Source organism: Thunnus albacares, chromosome 23, assembly GCF_914725855.1.
Source record: "Thunnus albacares chromosome 23, fThuAlb1.1, whole genome shotgun sequence".
Lineage (NCBI taxonomy): Eukaryota > Metazoa > Chordata > Actinopteri > Scombriformes > Scombridae > Thunnus > Thunnus albacares.
The window spans coordinates 14,639,708-14,663,647 of record NC_058128.1 but is presented as its reverse complement, the minus strand read 5'-3'; the positions used below and the strand labels follow the sequence as shown (position 1 = coordinate 14,663,647).

At 40.2% G+C, this 23,940-nt stretch overlaps 1 protein-coding gene across 1 annotated transcript in view; it reads left to right on the top strand.

The window, feature by feature from the left end:
- Positions 1–16,028: 16,028 nt before the first annotated feature.
- Positions 16,029–23,940, top strand: part of pdzrn4 (PDZ domain containing ring finger 4) — a 37,952-nt gene continuing 30,040 nt past the window's right edge. Inside the window, exon 1 of the mRNA XM_044344173.1 lies at positions 16,029–16,097. Coding sequence (XP_044200108.1) covers positions 16,029–16,097 — 69 coding nt within the window. The remainder of the gene's footprint in view (positions 16,098–23,940) is intronic.

The following is a 23,940-nucleotide window of genomic DNA, read 5'->3' as shown; positions in this document are numbered from 1 at the left end:
ATACCCTGCTTAAATTAAATGGGACCATAATTTACAAAATGAACATCATGCTGTATTGAAGAGGACTTAAAACTAGATATTGTGACCATAAACTCATTAGGAAAGTGTTTACTGAAGTAATAAATCAAGTGAGAAGAAGGGTCATGTTCTCATAGACTTCCATACAAACTAACTTCTTTTTGGAGCCAGTAGAGTCGCCCCATGCTGGCCATTAGAAAGAATGCATCTTTAAAGCATTTCTGCATTGGCTTCACTTTTCAGACCTGGAACTTCCTGCTTGGGTAAAAATTTAGTGGCATTTCCCGCTGAATGGTAGCTTGTGCTGTGTGACAGCGCGCCACAGTGGAGCCATTGTATTGCATTCAAATGCCGTAAATGCTTTGGTTACAATATATTTTTAAGGTGTTATTTAAGAAACGTTTTAAAAGATTTTGAAAGTTGCATGAAAATAAACCATGCTGTGTAGATAAATAGAAAAAAATCAGGCAGACTTTTGAGATCCATCTAAAAAAAAACCCAGGACCATTTGTATTTCACGCACTGAAAGTACATTATACAACCCTCTAAATCTGAATTTTAAGTGCCAAGCCATTTCATACTAAGTCCTTTGCTCAAATGTTGGTCATATATGGTACTACTATACAGAACATAGGGTGTGATAACATGTAGTGTTACAGAGAGGAAAGGTTATGATTACCTTTTGAGAAACTTGATTATATCCATGATTGGAGCCATTAAATGTTTCATTAGTAGACTGACAATGGTGATTGTATTATACTGAAAAACAGTCAAAATGTGCAGGAAATTCAGTCTTTGTATCTGATGTTTTTATCTAAGGCAACTCACGGTTAGAGAGCAGTTGAGTGTTTTTCAGAAGCATATGTCTTTTGACAAACAGACATTAGATGAGGTCTTAAGCTCAGGCAACATTGACTTTGAACTGTAGACTGAGAATCCATTAGACATGGGTAATTTCTGCATATTGAAGCCCTTATTTTGTCATCTGTTTGATTTTGTGTTCAGATTGGTTGTAATGTGTCTTGCTAAGATTAACTGGTCAGCTATTCATCTGGCCGTTGTTTGTTAACATGAAGACCTAATAAAATTACATTTGCTTCCTTACTTTCTTTGTCGTTGTTGTAATGGGCTGCTGAGACCAATAACCGTTAAAATACCAAGAGGATACAAAAATACCATGAAAAAACAAATATTGTTTGTTAAATGGGTGTGTATTAGGATGCAGAAACAGTTGGTTTTTTTGCCTCTTGGGGTCCAATATTCACTCTCCTATCTCTGAAAATGAAAATGAGAGCTGTATAAACCCAAACAGTAAAGTTGCAGGCCAAAAAACCAAAACAATGAGGTGAAAAACTTTAAAAAATGAAGAGGAAAGCTGAGGAGAACTGCATAGTCGGGTGATAATTACTTGTGGGTTTGTCACGATGAGCGACACCTTTCATGTACACATTGTTATTTAATCCATTGTTAGTATGAAAATAGTGATAATAGCAGCTTTAAGTTCAATTAGTCTAGGTACTATATCACCTGTAACATTTACCAAAGATACACCCAAAACTATCCATCTTCTTTCTCTTTCTTTCCCTGTTTTCTAGCAAGATGTGGCTGCAAGGATATTTGTGATGCAACTCCTGCTTTATGAATATGTCATGCCTTTGACAGGTAACTGCATATTAAAATTGTTGTGATCTGGTTACAGCTCTAGTCCTGAGGTCACAATCATGATGAAAAAATATTAATCTAAATTAAATATATTACAGGTGTTTCTATTATTTCTGTCATCATATGACATCATTTCATTGTGTCCATTTTTTCTGTCTCTGTTTGTTATGACAAGTAACAATTTATTGGGAATGGCAAGAGCAAGACCTGATGGATGGATGGATGGAAGCAAAGAAACCTGAGCATAGAAGCGCCCTGTTAAATGCACCTAATATTCTACCATTAAGACCTAATACATCAAGCTATGGTTATGTTTGGCATCACTGGAAGCTGGGACCTTTAACAGGGCTCTTCATATTTTTATCCCACATGCTCTAAAAGCTTTGAGTGGTCTTGGTTGCCATTGCAGCACTTGAAGACACTCATGAAAGCTGCGAGTTCAGACCGAGTTGAAATTATCATAAAACCCAAACATAGCCTCTCAGGTCAAGTAACGACAAAAATAACACAGATACTCAGAAATGTGGCTTGAACAAGTTTCTAAATTTTAAGGTGCTCCAAACCTTGTGATTCACTATTTATAATTGCTTGCATCATATTGTTCACACAAGTATTGCTATATTTTCTCTCTTATCTGAGAAAAAAAAAGTTATCGGAGCAAAAAAGGTCGAGATGAGTCGGACCTAGTTCAAATACTGTGCTACACTTGCACTGCAATGTCAAATATGTCTGAATGTGTTAGTGGCACACTTCTTGTGTTCCTGTACTCAACTGAACTGTACACAAAACATAAAAGGGGAGGAAAAAAACTTACTGCATTGCACCACTGTTGCTACAACTCAGTAGACTTGTATGAAATGGAAAACACAGCAATAAATCCTAGAGTGATGGCTGGTGAGAGGTTTGAGTCTGCAGAGAGCTGTGGAGTCAGTCCTGTGACCATGAGCTATTTACCATTCTGGTAGATTTACCCAAGACGCCCATACTGCGTGAATACATCCTCAGGGCTGAACTTTTTGGAATAACTCTTTCTCTTCTAAAAAAAAAATCACCTGGTGAGATTGTTTGCACAGAACTTAGTGGAGGAAGAAAGAAAACTAAAAAGAAAGAAAGAAGGTTGAGTGGTGCCTTTTGAACTCTGACACTTTACTGACCTTGTGGCATCGTGGATCCACTGAACAAGTCTTCCTCTCATGAGATTAAGCCTCTTAACCATTTTGATCTTTTTGACCAAAGAAGACCCCCACTGGGACACAGGGTGACCCTAACCCGCCCTTATGCTTGGCTCTGATGAATTGACCACTAAAGGTCAACAAAGAAGAAAGTGCCTCTTCATGACAAGAAGGGTGCAGATTTATCTGAAAATGCTCAAACGCGTGATCCGATATGTCATCATCACTTTAACTATATCACAATTTTCTATGCTGTTGAATCCAAAACGTCTCCTCACATTGGTTTGGTGTCATGGTTATCCGTTCAGCACCGCTATGTAATTTTCCATTAGCAAAGAGAACAACAATAGCCCAATTTATTGATAGGGCAACAGGGTATGGAATGGGTCCAATGGACAGTGCATTCTTAGGAACGCCCCCTGTTGTAGTATAAAGGAAAGCCTGCTGTGCTCATGGACTGAATTTTGAATTCAATAAAATTTTAATTAGCGACAGCCCTGATTTTTGGTTGAATGAAATGAGTGTGTAGACATCAACAACATGCAGTTTTACAGTTTGCAATGGAAGCTCAGTCAATAGATTCAATATGCCTTATTCATATGTATGTGACTACCCCCAAAAAGAAGCTCTTGGTAAGTTGACTAAAGAGTGAGCACTAGTAAGTACTGAAAAAGAAATATTAAGTAATGTTGCTTTTTTAAAAGGTTTTTAAAGTCTTTCTGCAGGTTACTTTTTCTTCTGGTTGGTCTCTCAGTCAAGTACAACCAAACTGAAAAAGCTTATTCTTTTTGTGTCTGCCATCAATAAATGACACACAATCCAAACACACATGACATCGGCCCTTTGTCATATTTGTGATGAGAGGAGAACTCCCAGGTCAAATCAAACCAAAAAGATTTGGCTTTTCTGTGGACAAAGCAGAAGAAGAAAAAGTAATGGTACATCCATGTGTGTGTTGATTTTCACACAGACTCACACACACAGGTACACACATCATTATAGCATGGCTCCACCTTATGAGGCCATTTCAGTGACAGATCTCTGCTTAGCACTCCTCTGTCATCAGCTCTGTCATATTGCATGGTTGCTATGACAACCACAGTACGATGTCAAGTCAAGAGAGGGAGGTAAAAAATAGGTCTTAGTGCCTGGCGCCCGACTATTTTTAAAGACTGATTTGATTAAAACATGTGGCACATGCTGTACGTTCAGGTGAGACACATTAATTCATGAATATGTGACAAGTCCATTCATATCTGACAGGGTGTCTTTAATAAGCAGTTAAGTGTTGTAAAATGCTTTTGACAGCATTATGACTTTCACCATTGGTATGTACCAATAAAAACCTACACTGTGACCTTCTGTGCTTTTCCCCTGTCCAGGGTGGCTGTAAAAAAATGGCTTGATATTGGATCATAAACAACTGACAAGCTGCTGCTGTATTAGAGAAACAAAGGATTTCATAAGACACAAAGAGAGCTTTAAACCAGTGTGTGGATGTTCTTGTTGCCCTGTCCTTGTGAGAATAAGACTTTTAGATTTTAGAGGTGAATAAGGTGAATAAAATTATTTTGACTGATCCTCACTCCCTTTAAGAACTAGTTTAAGTACGTTTTCAAACCTATAGTTTCTCTGGTCTGAATCAGTGGATGTTTTCACACACACAGAACATCAATACTGGAAGAAGGTCCTGAAAAAGATCCTCTGGCCAAATGCAATGTTCTTCATTGCATTATTCCAGGTCGGACTTCAACTCATTATCTGGCCACTTGCTAGCAACTGTTGATTTTGCTCATCCACATCCCAGTACACAAAGCACACCTGGCTACAGGAGCTGTTTAGCTCAAATTTGCAGAATACACCTATTATTTGGGTCGGATCGATCACGTTCCCACCACAAACAAACCACTCCAGAGTTCATCTAGGACAGGACTGACACCACATCTACAAAGGGTCTCAGTATGGTTGTTTTGTTCCTCACCCAAGTACGATTACTGTGTTCAGACCTTCCCAAACAAATTTGCACCAAGGGGAAAAATGAACTAGAGTCCGATTCAACCAGACTAAACAGCGCAGGTCTGAAAATGCCCAAAGTTTGAGCTTGGGTTCAGATTTGAGTTTTAAATTAGAATTTTTTGCTTAAAGTAGGGTGATGAAAGTTTGGGGTCAGTAGAAGATCCTCATTGAGCTAATAATACAAAAATGTGTGTGTGTGTGTGGGTGTTGCAATACCCGGTCCTTGTGAAAGAGGGGTCCTCTACAATCCTCATTACCATTGTAAAGACTGAGGCCATCTGATCCTTACATCCCTTTGACCTCTGGGGTCATCATGGTGCTGGTGTTAGAGCTTTGTGTGTGTGTACCAAACGGTCTGTGTTCAGGCTGGTTTGAACCATGTCCCATCAGTCTATAATCTATGAAATGACCTATACCTCAATGCTAAACAGATGGTTCACAATGTTACATAAAAAGCACAGACCTATGCTTTTTGTCTTTGAATTTGAATTCAATTTTATGAAATTGTACTGTATGAAATCTGAAAAATTCATCCTCAATTAAAACATTTAACACATATCACCTCTGACAAAATTATTACAGGCACGCAAGTAATACTTTTCCTGTTGCTGTTTCATGTAGGTAATTTTGGGCTTTCGAGATCTAAATGGTTTGTTGTTACAAATAAATCCAGTATATTGCAGAACGAAATGAAACCATTCAATTGGACTGCGATGGGTCATCTTCTCCTTGTAAAGCCATTTTTCCCTCTGTTGTACAGCCATCAAGGGGACAGTAAATTTTTTATTGGTCACTTTGGGACCAGCAGGGTGCTAAAGGCATGCCTAGTCAATCAAGCAATCAATCACATTTATTTGTGTGTAGATCATTTCTGAGGGGAAAAAAACCCATTCTGTCTCAAAATATCTGGCAGTTGTGTGAGCATTAAAAAGCAAGCATGCCAACAGGGAACATTTGTAGACCCAGACACCTTGTGGCTTTACAGCAGATGCAACCAAATAAAATGCACTTCGGGATAGTTTGGTTAACAGACCGCTGTGATGCAGGGCTGTTTAGATGTGTTTATCTGGTGATTTTTGATGAAGCACCAACAACTTGAGCAATTTGTAGTTTCAGGTCTTCTTGGCTACAATGAATTGATCTTGCAAGGCCACAAGATGAGCTTTCAAGACTATCAATACACACAGGATTAGGCCTGCTATGTTTTGTGATTACATACTGCAGGGATCCATGTTCACTTATGTATTGCACCAAGGTGATGTTTCGAGAACCACTGCTCTTCATCGGACTAAAGTGACAATGCACGACGCCATCTTAAATATACACATGATACAGTCACATGACACAATCATACATATAACATATATATATATATATATATATATATATATATATATATATATATATATATATACATATATATATGTGTGTGAACAAAAATGAAGCAGGACTGGTAAAAGTTAATATCATCCTTCTTGTGATTTCTGTTTTTTTTTTTTTTTTTACTATTATGATGTTGGACATCTATGTTAAACATAGTCAAAGGTGAACATATGTAAAAATACTCCCTGAAAGTCAAAAGCCTAGACTTCAGCCCACTCTGAATGCTTCATTTGCAAAGTTACCTCTATTCCCCATCAAAGTGATGCCATATTATTCACCCATGCCCACAAACGGCCAACTGTTTTTTGTTGCTAAGGTTGCTCCATGGGTTGTTTGCATTGTCCATTTGCATATCTTTGGATCAGGCTCACACATGTATTTGAGAAGTTTATATTTTGTGTAAAGAATGGGGAAAGACGCAAAATCTGACTACTATTTTTTGTTTATGTAGCCTCCAGAGATGGTGGAAGTCTGCCAAAGGCCACTTTCCAGGAGCTAACCAATCAGAACAGAATGTGCTCATCAAGAGGGGCGCCTTAAAGAGACAGGAGTTAAAACAGCCTGTTTCAGACAGAGGCTGAACTGAGGGGCTGCATAAAGGACCAGTACAAGATAAATAAGGACTTTGAACTGTAAATCAAGCAAAGATATACCAGTACAACCCCAGAATATAAATATAGACCTGGAAATGTGCATGACACGTCCCCTTTAAGGCTCCGCAATTGTATTTGGTTGCAATATTATAATAATCATCAGGGTCAAAATGCATACAGTAAAACAGTGATATGCACATCATTGGTTTTAAGTCCCACTGTGATTAAATAACTGAAGAAATTACTAGATGACATGTTAAAATGGACATTTATGTCTGTGTAATAGAAAGCCCTCGCTGACCTGTGTATAGATTTGCCTAACATATGTAACTCTCTCGGTTCCTTGGGATTCATCAAATTACTGTATGGTGAACAATCTGCACTTTATTGAGCATATTGACTCTAAGGCCAACTGCTGCCAGTTAGCCAACCACACCCTCAGCCACAGAGGGCCCCGAATCAATACTGTGTGTTTATTCACTACATGAGCTCTGGCCCCTGTTGTTATGGATGCAATGTAGCGCACACAAGGCATTCAAATGGAAACTCAATGTGGCTCCTCCTGCCACGTAAAGGAATTGATGACAACAAAATGTGTGAGTCCATGAATAAATGAATGCCAACATTTTCTTCATTTCTCCTGTTACTGGATCAGAAATGTTGCTCTTCTGCTGGTCATGGCAAGCATTTTTCCAGCAAATGAACATTTTGTAAGGTAAGCCATGATCAGAGGTAGGGCGGATAGAAAATTATTAATTCAAGAATTGAAAGTGAAAAGGCTGCTTTCAAGGGGAAAAAAGACAACTCATTAATTGAAATCTACACAAGTTATATTCTTAAGTGAAGGATGCATCTCAGGGTTTTTAATACAGGTTATTTTCTGTGATGTGTAGTTTCATTTTCTCCCTTCTGTCTTTGTAGTAGGTCTTTAAACATGTGTCTTATCCCTTTTTTAAAAAACTTTTTCTTCCAGATGGAACCTTTGTGTTATCTGCCTTTCTTCTCTGACCACACTTCAAGTTAGCACATTGATGTAAGTAACACCATAATATACAGACATAAGGAGGATTAGGGAGACAATGGACACTTCCTTATCTTCTGGACAGGCAGTAGCGTGTCCTGCAGTCAGGATTAGACAGGAAGGGAGAACCAGCAGCTGGAACCAGGAAGTGAGACGGCACGCGACATTGCGGGCCCCACTTCGAGCTCAGTGGCGTATGACTAATCTTGTGTCCTCTGACCGAACACGGTCTGTCTCTTATACTGCTTTATCACCGTGTGTAGGGGGCCAGATTAAGGCCACATTAATTCACAACAGGGAAGCCCTTTTAAACCCAGCCGGTGCACTGAAGGAGTATGCTCTGTCAGGGGAGGATGTGCACGCGAAAGAAGAGAAAGCAGACATGTGAGAGGCAGAAGGAAGATCTAGTGACCTAAAGTCTTACAAAATAATGAATGGCATTACGGTTAACAAATTATTTTGTTTTTTTGTTTTTGTTTTTTTGCATAGCTGGCAACTGTGCATAATTCATAAATGCTCTGTTGACAAAATTACAGCACTCTCACATATTTGATACCATGTATCATTACATGGTAAACCACAAAAAATCGATTGCGGCCTCTGATAGCATCATGAATTGTGCATCATTTGCAACCGCTATCTGCCCTGTCTCAAGGTCCGATTCACAAAAGATATGATATGACAATGCAAACACGCCCATAAACTTTTGCAGCTGAATGCAATTTGCCCTTGTTTTGCATCTCAGTGAGTGGAGCGGTTTCCAGTGTTTCAGGCTTTTCTCCACATTTCAGCAGAGCACAAAATCTTCAAAGTCCTCAAATTGCTTGATTAGCAGAGGTGCACACACACAGAGCTCTCTACAACCACAAACCAACTTTCATGTATTTTTTTTTCTTTTACTTCTCTAGTACCCCCCCATGTCTGACTGAAGATTTTGCCCTTGATATTATTCCATATCAATTCAATATCATTCAATGCCTCACAAGCTTTAAGATTTGAAGAGAGAGAGAGACACAGAGAGAGAAAGAGTACAATTCAATTACCACCAACTCTCTGAAGATACTAATAATTTCACTCTAACTGCATGTGGCTATTAGTGCTGGTCTTTATGAATTGGACCTTTTTTTTGCAGTAAGGCTCATTTGCATAGAAAGGGGCCAATTTTGCGCCAAATGTATGCCTATTACCTAATTTAAATACATGCAAATAGCAAAGGGGCACTGAGAACACTATTTGCTTGGCAGCGCAGTTTGGGGTGCAATTCACCCTTTGAGGGTGCTTTGTGAATTATAGTATCTTTTTGTCTCATTTGCGCAGGTTTATCAGCCACCAAAGCTGCGCAATCCTTTTGTGAATTCGCCCCTTAGTTTCTTTAAGTATTATAATTATGGTAAACCTCAGTGAAGAAGGTTAGATGTTTACACCGTCATCAAGAGAATAGAGTATTTGTTCAATATAAAGCGCATAACGACTCCTTTAGGCCTTGGCACTGATACAGATCAAAAGGGCTCTAGCCAGGCAAGACTTTCAGGACACAAAAAAGAAAAACAACATGAAAAGAGAGAAAAGGGTTTCATGCTGTTGGGTCAGAGGGAACCACTACAGTACACTACTCTAGTGTAGTGAATGGTAGAGGTAGTGAATCATCACACTTAAATATTTTTAACTAGAAATAATGAAAAGATAAATATTGAATGCACAATCAAATGACTGAATTTTAATTTGTTGTATATATTTTGCAATGATGTATTTTCTTGTGCTTCTTTACACTATTTCTGAAACACTGAGCATCCCAATAATACAGTATCTGCATGCTTCGCCAAGCATGGCTCCAGTCCTTGTCCATAAAGCTGAGGGATGATGTGTCCTAGTGCTTCTTGGTTTGCCTTTGAAGTTTTAGGTCAAGTCTGTGTGTAGAAGTGTCTGTGCGTGTGTGTGTGTGTGTGGGAGGCTGGCCTTGTGCCCCCCCTGTAATCCTGTTAAGCACCTGGACAATAGAGGAACAGCTGGCTTGGCCTTCCTGCGCTCAGCAGTGTGGAGTGGAAGAGAGGATGATGTGCACGGCATTCAGATGGAGAGACGGAAATAGAAAAAGAACGACAAATCTATTGATCTACTTTTCTATCTATCTATCTTCTATTTTTATCTGTCTATCTAGCTTATCTATCTTGTCCCCTCCCTCCCTTGGGTGTTGCCGGTGACACTGTCTTGGCCCTGGTGCTGCATCCATCCTCATGGTTCAATACTGGCACAGTTGTTGTGGAAAGTTTAAGAGGCCCACTTGTGCCATTAGTCCAGCAGCAGGGCCTGGGAGCAGCAGGGGAAGACTTCTCTAATCAGTTTTATTGGAGCTGTGCTATTGGGTTAACACAACAGGGTCAGGCCCAGAGCCCAGCAGCACTCCACTGTACGTGTGTGTGTGCAGACAGGGGGTATCTGTGTATGTTTAAACCCTGAGGCTATAAGCACAGATTGTAATGTCTCTCTGACTCTCTGTCTCTTTATGCACACATATACACACATTGGTCAGGGTGAAACCTGAGACCCAGCTGTGTGGCAGATGAGGTCTAGTTTGTTCAGATGCTGTAATCAGACAACTGCATGGGATGGCAGCTCTCTGATATGTTTTTGTTGGTTTTGATGATAACCATACTACTAGTATGAATGAGCAAAAGGCAACAAGACTAGGCTGCATTCAGACCGAAATCAGCTCTGCGTTAAAACAACAGTGGGGGCTACGTTGGTAGTCAAATACAACATTCACATTACAAAGTAATCCACCAGGAATGATGATAATGTTGACATAATCTTTAGCAAAAATAATGTTTACCATGTTCACTATATGAGTTTAGCTTGTTAATGTGCTAACATTTGCTAATTAGTACTAAACACAATAAAACAATACAGCTAAGACTAATGGGAATGTCATTAGTTTTACAGGTATGTGGTCATAAGACAAAGTACTGGACAAATTTTGACCCGATGATGGCACTCAATTTAAATAAAATATCCTGAGGGGGACATAACTGTACCAAATTTCAAGACAATCAATCCAATAGTTGTAAAGACATTTCACTCATAACTGAAAATGTCAACTTTATGGTGGCACTAGAGAAAACGTGAAGGGATCATCAAAGTCATTAGGATACTTTATCAGGGAAACATTAATGTCGGTGCAAAAAATTTGTAGCAATCCATCAAGTAGATGTTGAAATATTTCACTGGAGATGTGAAAAATTTGACCTGCTGGTGGCGCTGGAGGAAAAGTAAGGGGATCACAAAAGCCATTAGGATTCTTCCTCTGTGGATGATAGATATATGTACCAAATTTCATGGCAATCCATCCGATAGTTGATATATTTCAGTCCAGACCGAGGCGGTAGACAGATTGACATGCCATGCCTAAAGCCACACCGCTTCTTGAAAAAAATGGTTTTGGTTTTGAGCTATGAGTCATTTTGTCACGGTAACTGCCACTTCTTTCAAGAGTGAAATGTCTTTCAGTGGAACAAAGCTCCTCCATGCTTCATAGGCTGATTTTGTGTCAGTGTTGTGTATTCAAGCTGCTCAATAATCAAAGTAAAGCTGCTGAGGGGAATCTGAACCTGTGCCCAAGTGCCTGAGGACATCTCCACCCTTATGGGGTACTTGACCCAGCACGGCCAACATGGTTTAAGGTCAGCTGGTCAGACGCCAGTTTGGCTGCTAGATTATCGAGTAAAGAGGCTGTCACGGTTTCATATTACCCCTGGTCATGCTGCAGAGGTGGTAAGTTGAATAGTGAGCTTAACCAAGGAGGGGTTAACACAGCCTCTGGGTGTCTGGTCACAGTGTTTCAGATCCTGAAATGTTGCCATTTGCTTTCCTAAACAGCCTTGTTCAATGGAGCAATGAAAACGAAAGTGTTAGAGTCTGATTCAACAGTAATTTGACTTGTTTTAATGGCTGCCTCAGTCCGTCTGACGCCAAGCTCTGGATGGCTTCATTGTCACACACACATTGTCACACGCATGCATCAGACTCACTTTGCCTGTCTGCTCAAAGGGGACATAACAAAGATTGGACATTAAAGCACACTGTTTCTACAACAACTCACTAATGAATGATTTTTGCCCAACTGGCAGTCTGCAAATTATGAACTAAAGGTCCCTCTGTGTTTTGTTGAATAGATCCCAGTTTAGTGGTTTTGTCTTCTCCTTACTTTTGTGGCCTGACTGCCTTTTGTTTCTCTTATAATTTTGCTCATAATTTGATAATTAAATCATCTCTTTTTACAGAGTCAGTCATTTTGCTTCAACAATCAGGATGATTGGCGGAGATAGTCATTATGAGAACTGGATCTGAATGTTGGCCTCCTGCAAAAATAATTAGACAGTAATGAATAGTTACAATGTAACTGCTAGAACAAAAAAAACAAAAAGGACGCTGCTTTTCAATTACCATCACGTATTATCATTTCCCCTCGGCCTTTAGCTTCGTGCTGTAGGTAACACTCTAATCGTGTTTTTACCTTGATGAATGGTTCAGGGTGTTAAATAATGTATGGGTTATGGCTATTGAGAGCTGTGTGTGGGTCGCCCTGGGGCTCTTCTCACGCCACTGGCTTTGAGACGTCTAGCTGTCTATGCTAGCAGAAATGCTTCTTTGTATTGATCTTTCTATACATGGCATGACATATAAAAGTCACATTACAAGCAAACTTTTATTACTAAACACCTACAGATGGTTCAGAAATGGTTCAATCTTTTGCCAAAACAAAAAACCAACAATACCACAGAATAAATCATAAATTGGTATCTGATTGTCAAGACAGGCATCCGTCCCTGTTTTTTTTCAACTTTGGTAAAAAATGCACAAAAAGCATCACAGTTCTCTGCGACTTCTCCGCTGCTTTTTGCACATCATAACTGTCATCTTAAAGACTCATAAATGACATTGGATAAAGGACACTCTCAGATCATCATAAAACCAAGATTTATGAGCCTTGGAGATGTTTTTAGTCTGCCTGCGCTAACATTAAAGTCACACCCCTCTGTCGTGTCTACACTGATGTGCTTCAAAGCAACTTTGTGGGAGAAACAGAGAAAAGTTTGCACGTATAACTTATTTAACAGCAGTTTGTTGGTATTCTGCAATGCAGGCTTCTGAGCACAGACCGAATGCGTGATCATTGTTCCTGATTAGATCGACTCTGACGCACTGCTCAGTCTGTCGTCAAGGATACTGTGGCTTTTGAACATCTTGGTGAAGAATTCACACAGTTGTGATTACCAGCTTTACTTGAGAACTTTACCTGTTGTTTATGGAACGTTTCTTTTTAAAGGTTTACACTCAGATTTAGATTCAGCACTGAAATGGTTCAGAGCTCACCTAACTAGTTTCTTTTTGCAGAGAGAAACGTGCAAAATGGCCCATTTTCTTTCAATCACAGCCATATAGGACATTATGCAAATGTTGCGTTTCAGGCTTCCTTTGAAGTGCAACACTTTCTCCCTGCAGCAAGCTATTTTTGGTTAACCTTTGACTGACTGGCATATCACACTGACGGACATTACCATAAAATATAAATGACCAGTACAACTGTCTGAACCCACCTCAGCCTACCTCTTCCTAAAGTTAACTAGTTGTCTAAGAACATGCAACCTTGCAGGTATGACACCAAACTGCTGCCTTATTGCCAGTCCAGTTCTCGAACATCAAAGACGACGAAGAACAGTTTGTGCAAATATGCAATATTCCTCATACGGTTACGGATTTGTAGGGTTCAAATCCCACGTCTCTTAAAGTTATATGAGACTCTTCAATATTATATGAGAACATGAGCCACACATCTGTCCGGTGTCAGTGTACAGTGCACACGGGCAATAGAACAAAATGATGAAATGGAGAAGGAGAGATGATGGAAAGCGGTTGATATGAACAATATAAAGGATGGCGATAGGCCATAAATGACCACAATGATGATGTCACCTTCTGCAGAAACACCATGAATTTCAAATTTACTTCCCTTTCAGTGAAAAGTGGGGGAATAAGATAGAAAATTGTAGGTTTTCAGTAACTGTATATGTGATGTGCAACTGTGTGTGTTTGTTTGTGTGTTCTTAGAGTATCTGGACACACTTTAGTGCTCTATGTGTGCATGTCTGTCAGCAAATCTGAGCTTATGGGTGATCATAGTAGCGGTTTAACCAGAGCCCGCTAATATTGTTAATCCCATACTCAAACTGTGAAAATCAGCACTGGAAGAGAGTGAGGAAGAAAAAACAACCAAGAGAAAATAATGGAAGGAAGAGAAGAACCTTAAAGTTCATTAGTTGGTGATGTCACCCCTGAGAAGTCACCTTTAGGGGTCAGCAGAGACAGCGGTGACCTCATCAGAACACAAGAGTGGTCGGAGAGAAAGGGTTAAGCGTTATCTTGGGGGCTGTATCTGGATCTGCACTGACGCCCTTGACTGAACCACTATGGTCCTTGTACCTGCATGACTGGTGATAAGGAGGATGACGCATCTGTGTTCGCTTCTTATAGTCTTAGCAGTGACGGCTATTCGTCATGCAGACGTATATATATGGTGTTTCTGCCTCTTAACTAGAAGTTTTCAGTTTACCATAACTGTTTTCATAAAAAATTAATTAATTATATATATATATATATATATATATATATATATATATATGCTGCAGTATGAGCTGTGTTAGCCTCTTGTAAAGAAAGAATGACTCACAGTTATAATGGAAAAGCTACCACTAGAGTTTAGAATATATTGTTACAATATGTTGTTCAGCATTGAGTATGGTCCATGATGCCTATTGTGGCGCTGAAGGTTGTCCTTGCAAACTGTATACTGAACTGCTCTCAGGTTATTGTGCACGCATAATAATTTCATCCTGCATGTTCAGTTTATTTCATTTATACTGTCTCACTATTACTTTCAATTTATCTGCGCAGCATGTGTGGTATGAATCTTCCATCCTTTTCTCTCCTCCTCTTTCCATCACCCTCTCCGTCCCTCACCCCCATAGAGAGGGGCCAGTTGGGCTGGAAGCTAATATAAAGCCAATCAATACTAGTCTGTGTTTCTTCCTGTGTGTCAGCCCAGTCCAGTGCCCTTGTCTAACTGCCGGCAGAGAGAGGGAGCATCTGTTTGGTGACTATCGCTCTCTGACTGTAAATCTATGGCAGCCACTAAACACCACTTCTCCGACCATTGTACTGAGTGCAAAAGGCTATCTGATTGAATCCAAATGAGATTGATTTCCATGACAAATCCAGTTGTCAAACGTGCGCACTGACAAATAGCCCTCACGGTAACTTGATTAACTGTGGGGAAGGCATTTTCAACTCCTGTTTTCTTGTATTGAAATGTAGAGATCTGGGATTTTGCCTGTTGTGGGAATGTGTACACAAAAACACTGAGCAGACAACAAACAGTTGCACTCATGAGCATACAAATACAGATAGAACCACTAGTGCATTCACACACACACACACTCACACACACACATATATGCAGCCTGTCCTTCACTTCGCCTGCATGCAACAACACTGATGTTTAGATACTGAATCTGCCTAAGATAAGACAAGTCCCCACCCTCTTCTCCCAGCCCCTTTCCTTAAACAGCCAATGAGGACTCTGTCTATTCATGAGCCAGAGTAGGAGCAGGCATGTGTAGGCAGCCTGCCACAGGAGGAGGTGTGTCTCCCTGAGCCAAAAGTGTGTGTGCGTACGAGTGTGTGCTCACACTGAGAGAGGAGGTGGTGGAGAAAGAGAGTGGAGAGTGTATGTAGGCATGCAAGTGAGAAACAGGGCAAGGAGTGACAGGCAAGAGGGAAAGAGAACCCAGGTGCTTTTACTCATCTTACCACTGATACAATCCCCACAAACACACACACATACACAGACACTGAAGGGACTACATCCACAGCCTCTACTGAAACAGTGAACTGATACACGTGTGTGTGTGTATGTATGTGTGTGTGTGTCTGTGTTTTGCGCTCGGAGCGACAGAGGGAGATCTCTGAGGATACACGGATGAGAAAGAGTTGTGGGGGAGCCAAGGAAAAGGAAGCCCGAGTGTGTTTTGCCCCTGGGGGAGCTCACACACACCGCAGACAGCACACACACTCCAGCGGGCACTCGGCACTGTTTCCCTGACAACTAGAATGGGCTGCAATTTGTGCACCTTGCAGAAACGGGAGGAACACTACAAACTGCTATATGAGATCGCACAGGTAAGTGAGACTTAAAGGAGGAGGAGAGGTGGTTGATGGTGAGCTGTGATAAACTTAATGACAGCAGAGGCAATGATGGGAATGATTTGGTCTCTGAAAAGAATGTAATTTCTCTCCGATGAGCAGGGAAGGTAAAAGTGAGACTGAATAACAAGAGAGGATGACAGTAAAAGAGCAAAGTCAAAGTAACAGAAAAAGAAGAGGAAAAACCGCAGACAGTTTTAGTGGGAAACCAGGAGAAAAATGGGAGAAGGACATGTGAGAAATGTACAAAAAATGAGTTACTTCCAAGCAGGCAGGCAGAAAGCCTGTGTGTGTGTGTGTGTGTGTGTTTCTCTCTCCATCAAAGTGAGTGCAGCTAGTTATTTCTCCTCAGTAGCAGGAGATGTGAGAACAAGTTCAGCTCTTCTTCCCGCGCTGGCTCCAGGGGAATTCATCACATCTCCTCTGCCTGCGACTGTCTAGAAGCAATACAGTTCAAAGAACAAGCAGCAAATGTGTTCTGCTGTTTTCTGCTCTGTTGTTTGTCAGAAATGGGATTTGTTTTTTTCTTCTCCTGACCTGATATGACGGTTTTCAGATTGCTGCTGTCACATCAAAATCTAGCTGCAGCAATTTTGATGCCTCTTATTGAAATTATATATTTCCATTGATTTGTTGAATGATTTTATTGACCACTGGTGAAATTTCCTAAATATATAGGCAGTCATGAAACATAAGAATTATTTTAAGCGTTGTGTTTACACTTCTTTTAACAGACAACAACCATATATTCTTATGAAACTTCTACAAACGATTATATTGTCATTATGAGCTGTGAAATGAGGTGAATGTTTAACTTGTCATATTGTACTGGGCTTGGCTGGAATGTGTTGATTAGATAGGAAGTGTTAGGAAGTGTGAATCTACTGAAAAAACACACATATCTCCTCATAATGTCATTCTTTCTGGATAGAAGGAAAACAATGTTTATCGTCTTTGACCGCTTTTTGAAAACTGTCAGCTATTGATGCAGTTGTTAATGTGAACTTTAAATTTAAAGCATGGAGGAAGATAAACATGTAAAGTGTGGTTACATGGCTCTTACAGCAGCGATACGGCTATGTGCTGTGCTGAATGTGGGAAACACGTGCTCTGGGTTTTCTCTGTTGTTGAGTATCGCACAGGTGAACGCCCGGCCAGCAGCAGCGAGGATTCATTCATCATTTAGTATCTTACACGGTTACAGACAGCAGGGGAACTGGATACTGCATAATGAGAATGAGCAGTTCTGCTGAATACTTCTCGTTAGTTGTGAAATGTAAAATATTCTATCATCCAAAGTGTCTAGTCATATATCTTTTGAGCACTGATGGAAAATAAGCTAAAAGATGGGGACAATGGCTGCTTGTTTTCTTCTTATGGAATCTAACAATGTAAGGAATACATCACCCTAACCTTTCATTGCTGCTTTTATGAATGTCATTCACAGTGCTGCAGTCACAAGCTCATTACACTCTCAGACTAAATGCCCCCATGCTTTAATGAGACGGTGAATGTCTGAGTCGTCTGCCTGGGTGGAGTGCAAGAAAATTAGCCATGTCAATTAAAGGAAACCCTAGGAGGCCATGGCTCTGTTGAGGAAAATTATATATACCAAGCAAAACAAAGGGATGTCTACAGTATGTTAACCTGCTGAGCAATTTAAATTGTTTAGCTATTTAAAGGCATCCAACAAGTCTAGCTGACTGAATTACGGTGATACTAAATATTGTTTTAAAGTTTAAAGGAATATTTTGGGAAATACACTTATTTCCTTTCTTGGCAAGAGTTAGATGGGTTGATTGATATAACTGTCAAGGTAAATACATAGCTGGAGCCAGCAGACATCAGCTTAGTTTAACATAAAGACTGGAAACTGGGGAAATAGCTAGTCTGACTCTGTCCTACCAGCCTTTAAAGAGGACATAACATCCACATTTCCAGGTTTATATTTTGTATTTTGGGGCTCTACTGGAATGTCATTGCATGATTTACAGTACCAAAAACTCCCTATTTAACTTATAGTGACCGTCTATGTAGCCCCTAAGTTCAGCTTCTGTCTGTTTTAGCACCTGTCTCTTTAAGGCCCAATTCCTGATGAGCCCACTCTGTTCTGATTCGTTAGCTTCCTGAAAGTGGCCTTCGACAGACTCCACCAGCTCCAGAGGCTATGTAAATGAACAATAATAGTAAGATTTTGCTTCTCTTACCCGTTCTTTACTGGAAATATAAATTTCTCCAATACATGTTTGAGCTAGAATCCGATCCGAAAATATTCAACCGTAGCAACAACCTTAGCAACAAAGGCTACAGTGTGGATGGCCTTTTGTAGGCATGCATGATCTGATGTCAATTTGATGGGGAAGTAGAGGTAACTTTGCAAACAGAATGTTCAAAGCAGACTGAATTCCTGGCTTTTGACTTCCAGGGAGCATTTTTACATACATACATACACTCACCTCAACCATGAGTGTCATGTTTCTGGACATTTTGGAAAAAAAATGTAACGTCATGGTGTTGACTGTTACCATGACGAAGAAGGTTGTGTAACTTTAGGGAAGTATAAATCACTTTTCAAGTGATCATTTTAACCAAAACCATGATCTTTCCCTAATCCTAACAAAGTGTTTTTTGCACCTAAACCTAACCAGACCTTAACCACGGCATTGTCACACCATAAATTATAACTATTTTTTAACAGTGGTTTGTAACGATTTAGAAAGTAGTGTATTATGGTCCTGTGGGTCATTCTGGAAGTCCTCTGTTGTTCTTACTATGGCTGCTAGATGGTGTAAACGTAATAATAGGTCATTTTTTGATGGCTGAATTTTAGACCTATATTGTCATTTAATTAAGAGGATGTGCTGATCATAACGCATGGCGTTTACAGGGAGACTGGCTGGAACATCAACCAAAAAAAGACCCTTATGGTTTCCTCCTATTTCCGCATTACACTGTTGGTGTCCTGGCACTGTGGCAGACGTCCAAGAATATTGAGTGTGTGTGTGAGTGAGCACACCCGCTTACTGTTAAATGCTCTGTGGTGTGTATGTGACAGTCGGTGAACACCTACAGTTCTCATTACCACTGCAAGAGAAAGCAAGAAAAAGGAGGAGAGACAAAGAAAGAGAGCTCACCAGGCAGTAAGTGTGTCAGTGTGACTTTGTCCCGAAACTTGAGGCTGAGGGGATTCTGCAAATCCAGAGAGACTCCTCAACAATCCCTCTGTCTCTTTTTCCTTTTATCATCCCAGACTCATTTCTTCTCCTTCCTTTTTCATACTTTCTCCTTCTCTAACCTTCATTAGTCTCTCTCTCCCTTTGTCTTTGTCCCTCTAAGCAATCTGTTTCTCCTCTTTCTCATTCTACTTTGGCACGCACACAACACTACAAATTCTAGATGTGCTTTTGTACTGCTGTACTTCCAACAGTGCTACACAATAGGACACCACCTGCTCATTATACAAGTGGAAAACTCAAGGATGCTGATACTGTACCACAGAGCTAAAGCTGTGCAAGAACATGGATTTTTTGGCACTGGACTGGTGCTTTGGAAGAACTGCCACCCTTTCATTTGTCCCTATTGCTCTGGTGCTGTATGCTTTGTCTCTCACTGGCTTGTTTCTTGTTAGATAATTCCTGACCAATGTGAAAGCCACAAGATATTTTGACAGTTTAATGTTACTGACATTTTTTCAAATAGATACAGTTTGATTTTGTTAATTTGATCAAGTTTCCCCCTTATTCTGAACAGCAGAGAAACAGTCGCTTAGTGGCATCATCAATTCAGATCTTGATGCTCTGACTTCCAACTTAGGGAATTGCCTGAGTGTGTAGACATGAACTTTACTTTCCAAAATCTAAAATGTCTCTCAGTGAAATCTTTTTATTCTAAAAAGAATCACTGCAATTAGTGGATTTGCTTGTGGTGGCAAAGTAACATTTTTCAACTTTAATAAACTTTAAAGGGGACCTATTATGCTTTTCCTAATTTTCAGTCGTGTATAAAGTTACAATGTTGGATGTTCATATTATACATGGCCAAAGTGTAAAATAATGAGGTAAATGTATGTAGAAGTAATTCATGTGAACAAATAGCACTGGCTTCAGACTGCTCTGAATGCTAGGTTTCCAAGGGTTTTTTCTACTTTCAGCCTGAGCCAACATCAGCTCGCAACAAAGTTCACTGCTCCACTCCACGAACATTATGGCATTTTTCCACTGTTTTAGGGCTAGTCATGCTGAGCCATGACTCGAGTCGAGCTGACATGCTGTGAGTATTTTTCCGTTACACAGCACTGCAAAGTAAAATAAGTAGTTTACCTGTTGGAGGTGCACTGGTTGTCTGCAGCTCTTCATCAAATATCATCGTCTTTGGCTGTTTCTGCTTGTACTATTTGTCCCGACATTATTTCCCACTGATCCGTTGAACAAAGAGCCCCAAATTTCTCAATATCTTGTTGTGTCGACTCGTTAGCACTGCTAAGAAAGCTCTGCTAATTCAGAGTGTAACACGTTATATTTCCTGTAAAATCTTCCCATTATTTAGTCATTTAAAAGCTTTTAATATGAAACAGTAAAGTAGTAGTGTTTAGTTTGCATCGGTGATAACTTAACACCACTCTGATACTGCTGCACCTCGGCAGAATCAGAATGGAGTGGGCTCATCAGGAGGGGGTCCTTAAAGAGACAGGAGCTAAGACTGCCTGTTAGAGACAGAGGTCGAACTGAGGGGCTGTATAAAGGGCCAGTATAAGATAAATAAGGAGTTTTTGAACTGTGAATCATGCAATGCTACTCTAGTGGAGTCACAGAATAAAAATATAGAGCTGAAAATGAGCATAATAGGTCCCCTTTAACCCACAAATTTGTGGCGTTTACCAATTTTGCTTACGTTTGAGAGAGTGGAGAACCGGAGAGTCCAAAAAGTAATTGTACCTTATTATCTGTGTTGCGCTATTATAATCTGCTCTCTCAGAGTATAAACTGTTTCACAACTGGTTTGCAGACAGTTATGAGACATGAGTTGATGATATAAATACATCTTTTGAATAAACTATAACTTATTGTCCAAGCTAATAGCGACCAAGCTAATGAGGGGACTCATAGCTTGGGGAGCTTTTTTACCTCTTCAATAAAACTCTACTGAATGATATGTACAATCCTGAGAGTAACATGGGGAGTAGATGGCACAGTAGAGAGAAAATAGAAGCTCTGGGAGCTATTGTGACTAGCTAGCGCCAACATGTTCCTGGCTGGCTAGCGTGTTAGCAGTTAATTTGCCACACCTGCAAGTAGTCACTACATTACTTCTAGAACCACATATTTTGCAAGATTCATTTCACTGTGACACTTTCTGGTGTGACCAGGCCTTAAGGGTTTTCTTTTTTGTTTTTTTTTTAAAGATGTTAAATGTCTTGTGTAGATGAAACAAGGACACTTCTACAAAATGGACTTCAGCTATTTTGCAGTTCTGGGAATGTTTTTCCCCCAAAATGGGATACATAGTATTTGAAATAAACCTGTTCAGCACATTTCATTTTGAAAAAGTAAATGAGCATTTCAGAGGCCAATTCCAGTTTTCAGCCTGCAGGCCTGCCGTGGTGTCTCCGCACACCACAGCGGCTATCTCTGTTCTCACAGCTGCACTATTCTGACAGGACTGCTGGCTGCCCGAGCCCAGCTGCCCAGCGGCCACTGAGAGATTTATGACTCTCGTCAGACCATTTACATTCAAAGTTTCATCTGTGATGACGTGTGTGTGTGTGTGTGTGTGTGTGTGTGTGTGTGTGTGTGTGTGTGAATCTCTGTGTGAACACTCACACTCAGCCCGTGCATATGTGTGACTGCAGGGCTCCATTCTGGCTGTAGCCATTGCTGTTCCATGTATTTTGCTTGTGGCTGTGTTAAATTGTCACATAGCCTCTGGCCCTCAGAGCCTCATAGGACACATGATTTGTCCTTTCAGGTGTACCAAAGTCAGCACTATTGTACACAACACTATACAACAGTCCATATCAGTCCATCAGCCACTACCCTTTGTGGAAACTTCCTCTGCATTCTGCTAATAAAACAGTATTTGTACTCTAAAGAATCCCCAATTAATCAAAATGTAATCTAAACAGAAGCATGGCTTGTTGAGTGCAGTTTAGTCAAGTCTGGTACATTTCATCGTGTGGTTTCCTAATATGCTCAGCTACTCAGTATATTAAACCTATTTCTTATTGCTCTCTATGGCTAACATTTTTCAACAATATGTATTTTTAATTGTACAAACTGCAATTAGTGTATTGAAGTAGATTTTTCATGTGCTTTCATACCATATACATAATGCACAGTAGGGAATTAAAAACTTTTACGTTTAATATATACCACTTTCACCTCATACATATGTGTGTGTGCGAATGGGTGTGTGGGTGTGAACAAGGCCAATCTCTGTGGTGAGGCTCTGTCCTCCGGAGACAGATGCTTTGCCACATGTCCAGCCTGTTAGACAGCATGAAGGAAACCCCTCCATCCCGCCACCACTTACAGTGTCCAGCGAGTGCCACACAGAGCAGGGGTAGCTGTGGTCAGACCCACACAGCCGTCACCTCCATATGGCCACCTCAGACCTGGACCATGACTTCATCTAGATGGGGATGTAAGATATATTGGGGATATCGGTTATATTGGTTGAAGTTGGGTGGAAAAATCACCTAACTGCAGTTATCACACAGCAACAGCAAAATATTCCTGTGATCCTAGAGTGAGCATGCATGACAGAGAAGTCTGGGACTTTGAGCATGTGGGAATGGTGACAAATATAATCTTCTGCTCCCAGATCTCTCCTCTGACTGATGTATTTGGGCCATAAAAATGTACTACAGATGACCAACAGGGGATGAAGGGAGGTGGTATTACCTGATTCAACTGTCCACTTATCAGAGAAGCACAACACCGGTCTAGAACTTGTTTCACTCTCTGTTTGTCTCTCTGATGGGATTTTGAGCTTTGCAGAAAGAATTGAATGAAGTGACCTTTCCTTTTTTCTTGCATTGTGCGGTCCAACAAGTTGTCTGTCTGTCAGTGAGTTTGACCTTTTCACCTGTGAGTGTAATTCCACTTGACAAGTCTCTCTCTTTCTATCTCTCTCGTACACACACTCACACACTTGCTGTGTGTGGTCTCGGTTGGCAGCTTTGTATTGCCTGTCAGAAAACAGAATCATCTTTTTTAAATCAAACTACTATTGTAGCATTGTAGCATCACGAGTTCCCTCAGATAGACTAAATTTATCAAAACTTATGCATATCTTTATATTTTGGAATGAAAAATGGAAGTAAAGACCATTTTTTCCTACTACAAAATATTTAAGAGGTGCTAAATAATAAAACAATCACACTTTCAAAGCTTAGAGGTGGTGAATAATGACCTTAGGTAATGATTTTTCCCCCTTAAAAATGTTAATCGAGTGATATGGAAATGAACTCTGTTGTTGAACACTGATCATCTGGTGTCTTCCATCATGGTTACAGTTGCTCGTTGGAGCACAGCATGGTGATAATACCCCATGATTTAGAGGTGCATATGGCCTCGTCACCGGCACCGTGGGTAGCACGTCTTCTGGTCGCCGGCCAAAAATGGAAACAGGATATGGTTGATTATTTAGTGACAGGTTAATGCCAGGTTAACATGGAAAACTGGTATTGCTGTGTATGTGCTTGTAATTAAAAATAGTGAACACAATTGAAATTACACAATTACACAATTGAAATAGTGTATTTGTTTGTGTGTGTTCCTTCATATGAGGGAAAGAGCTGCTGGGAGATTGACAGATAGAC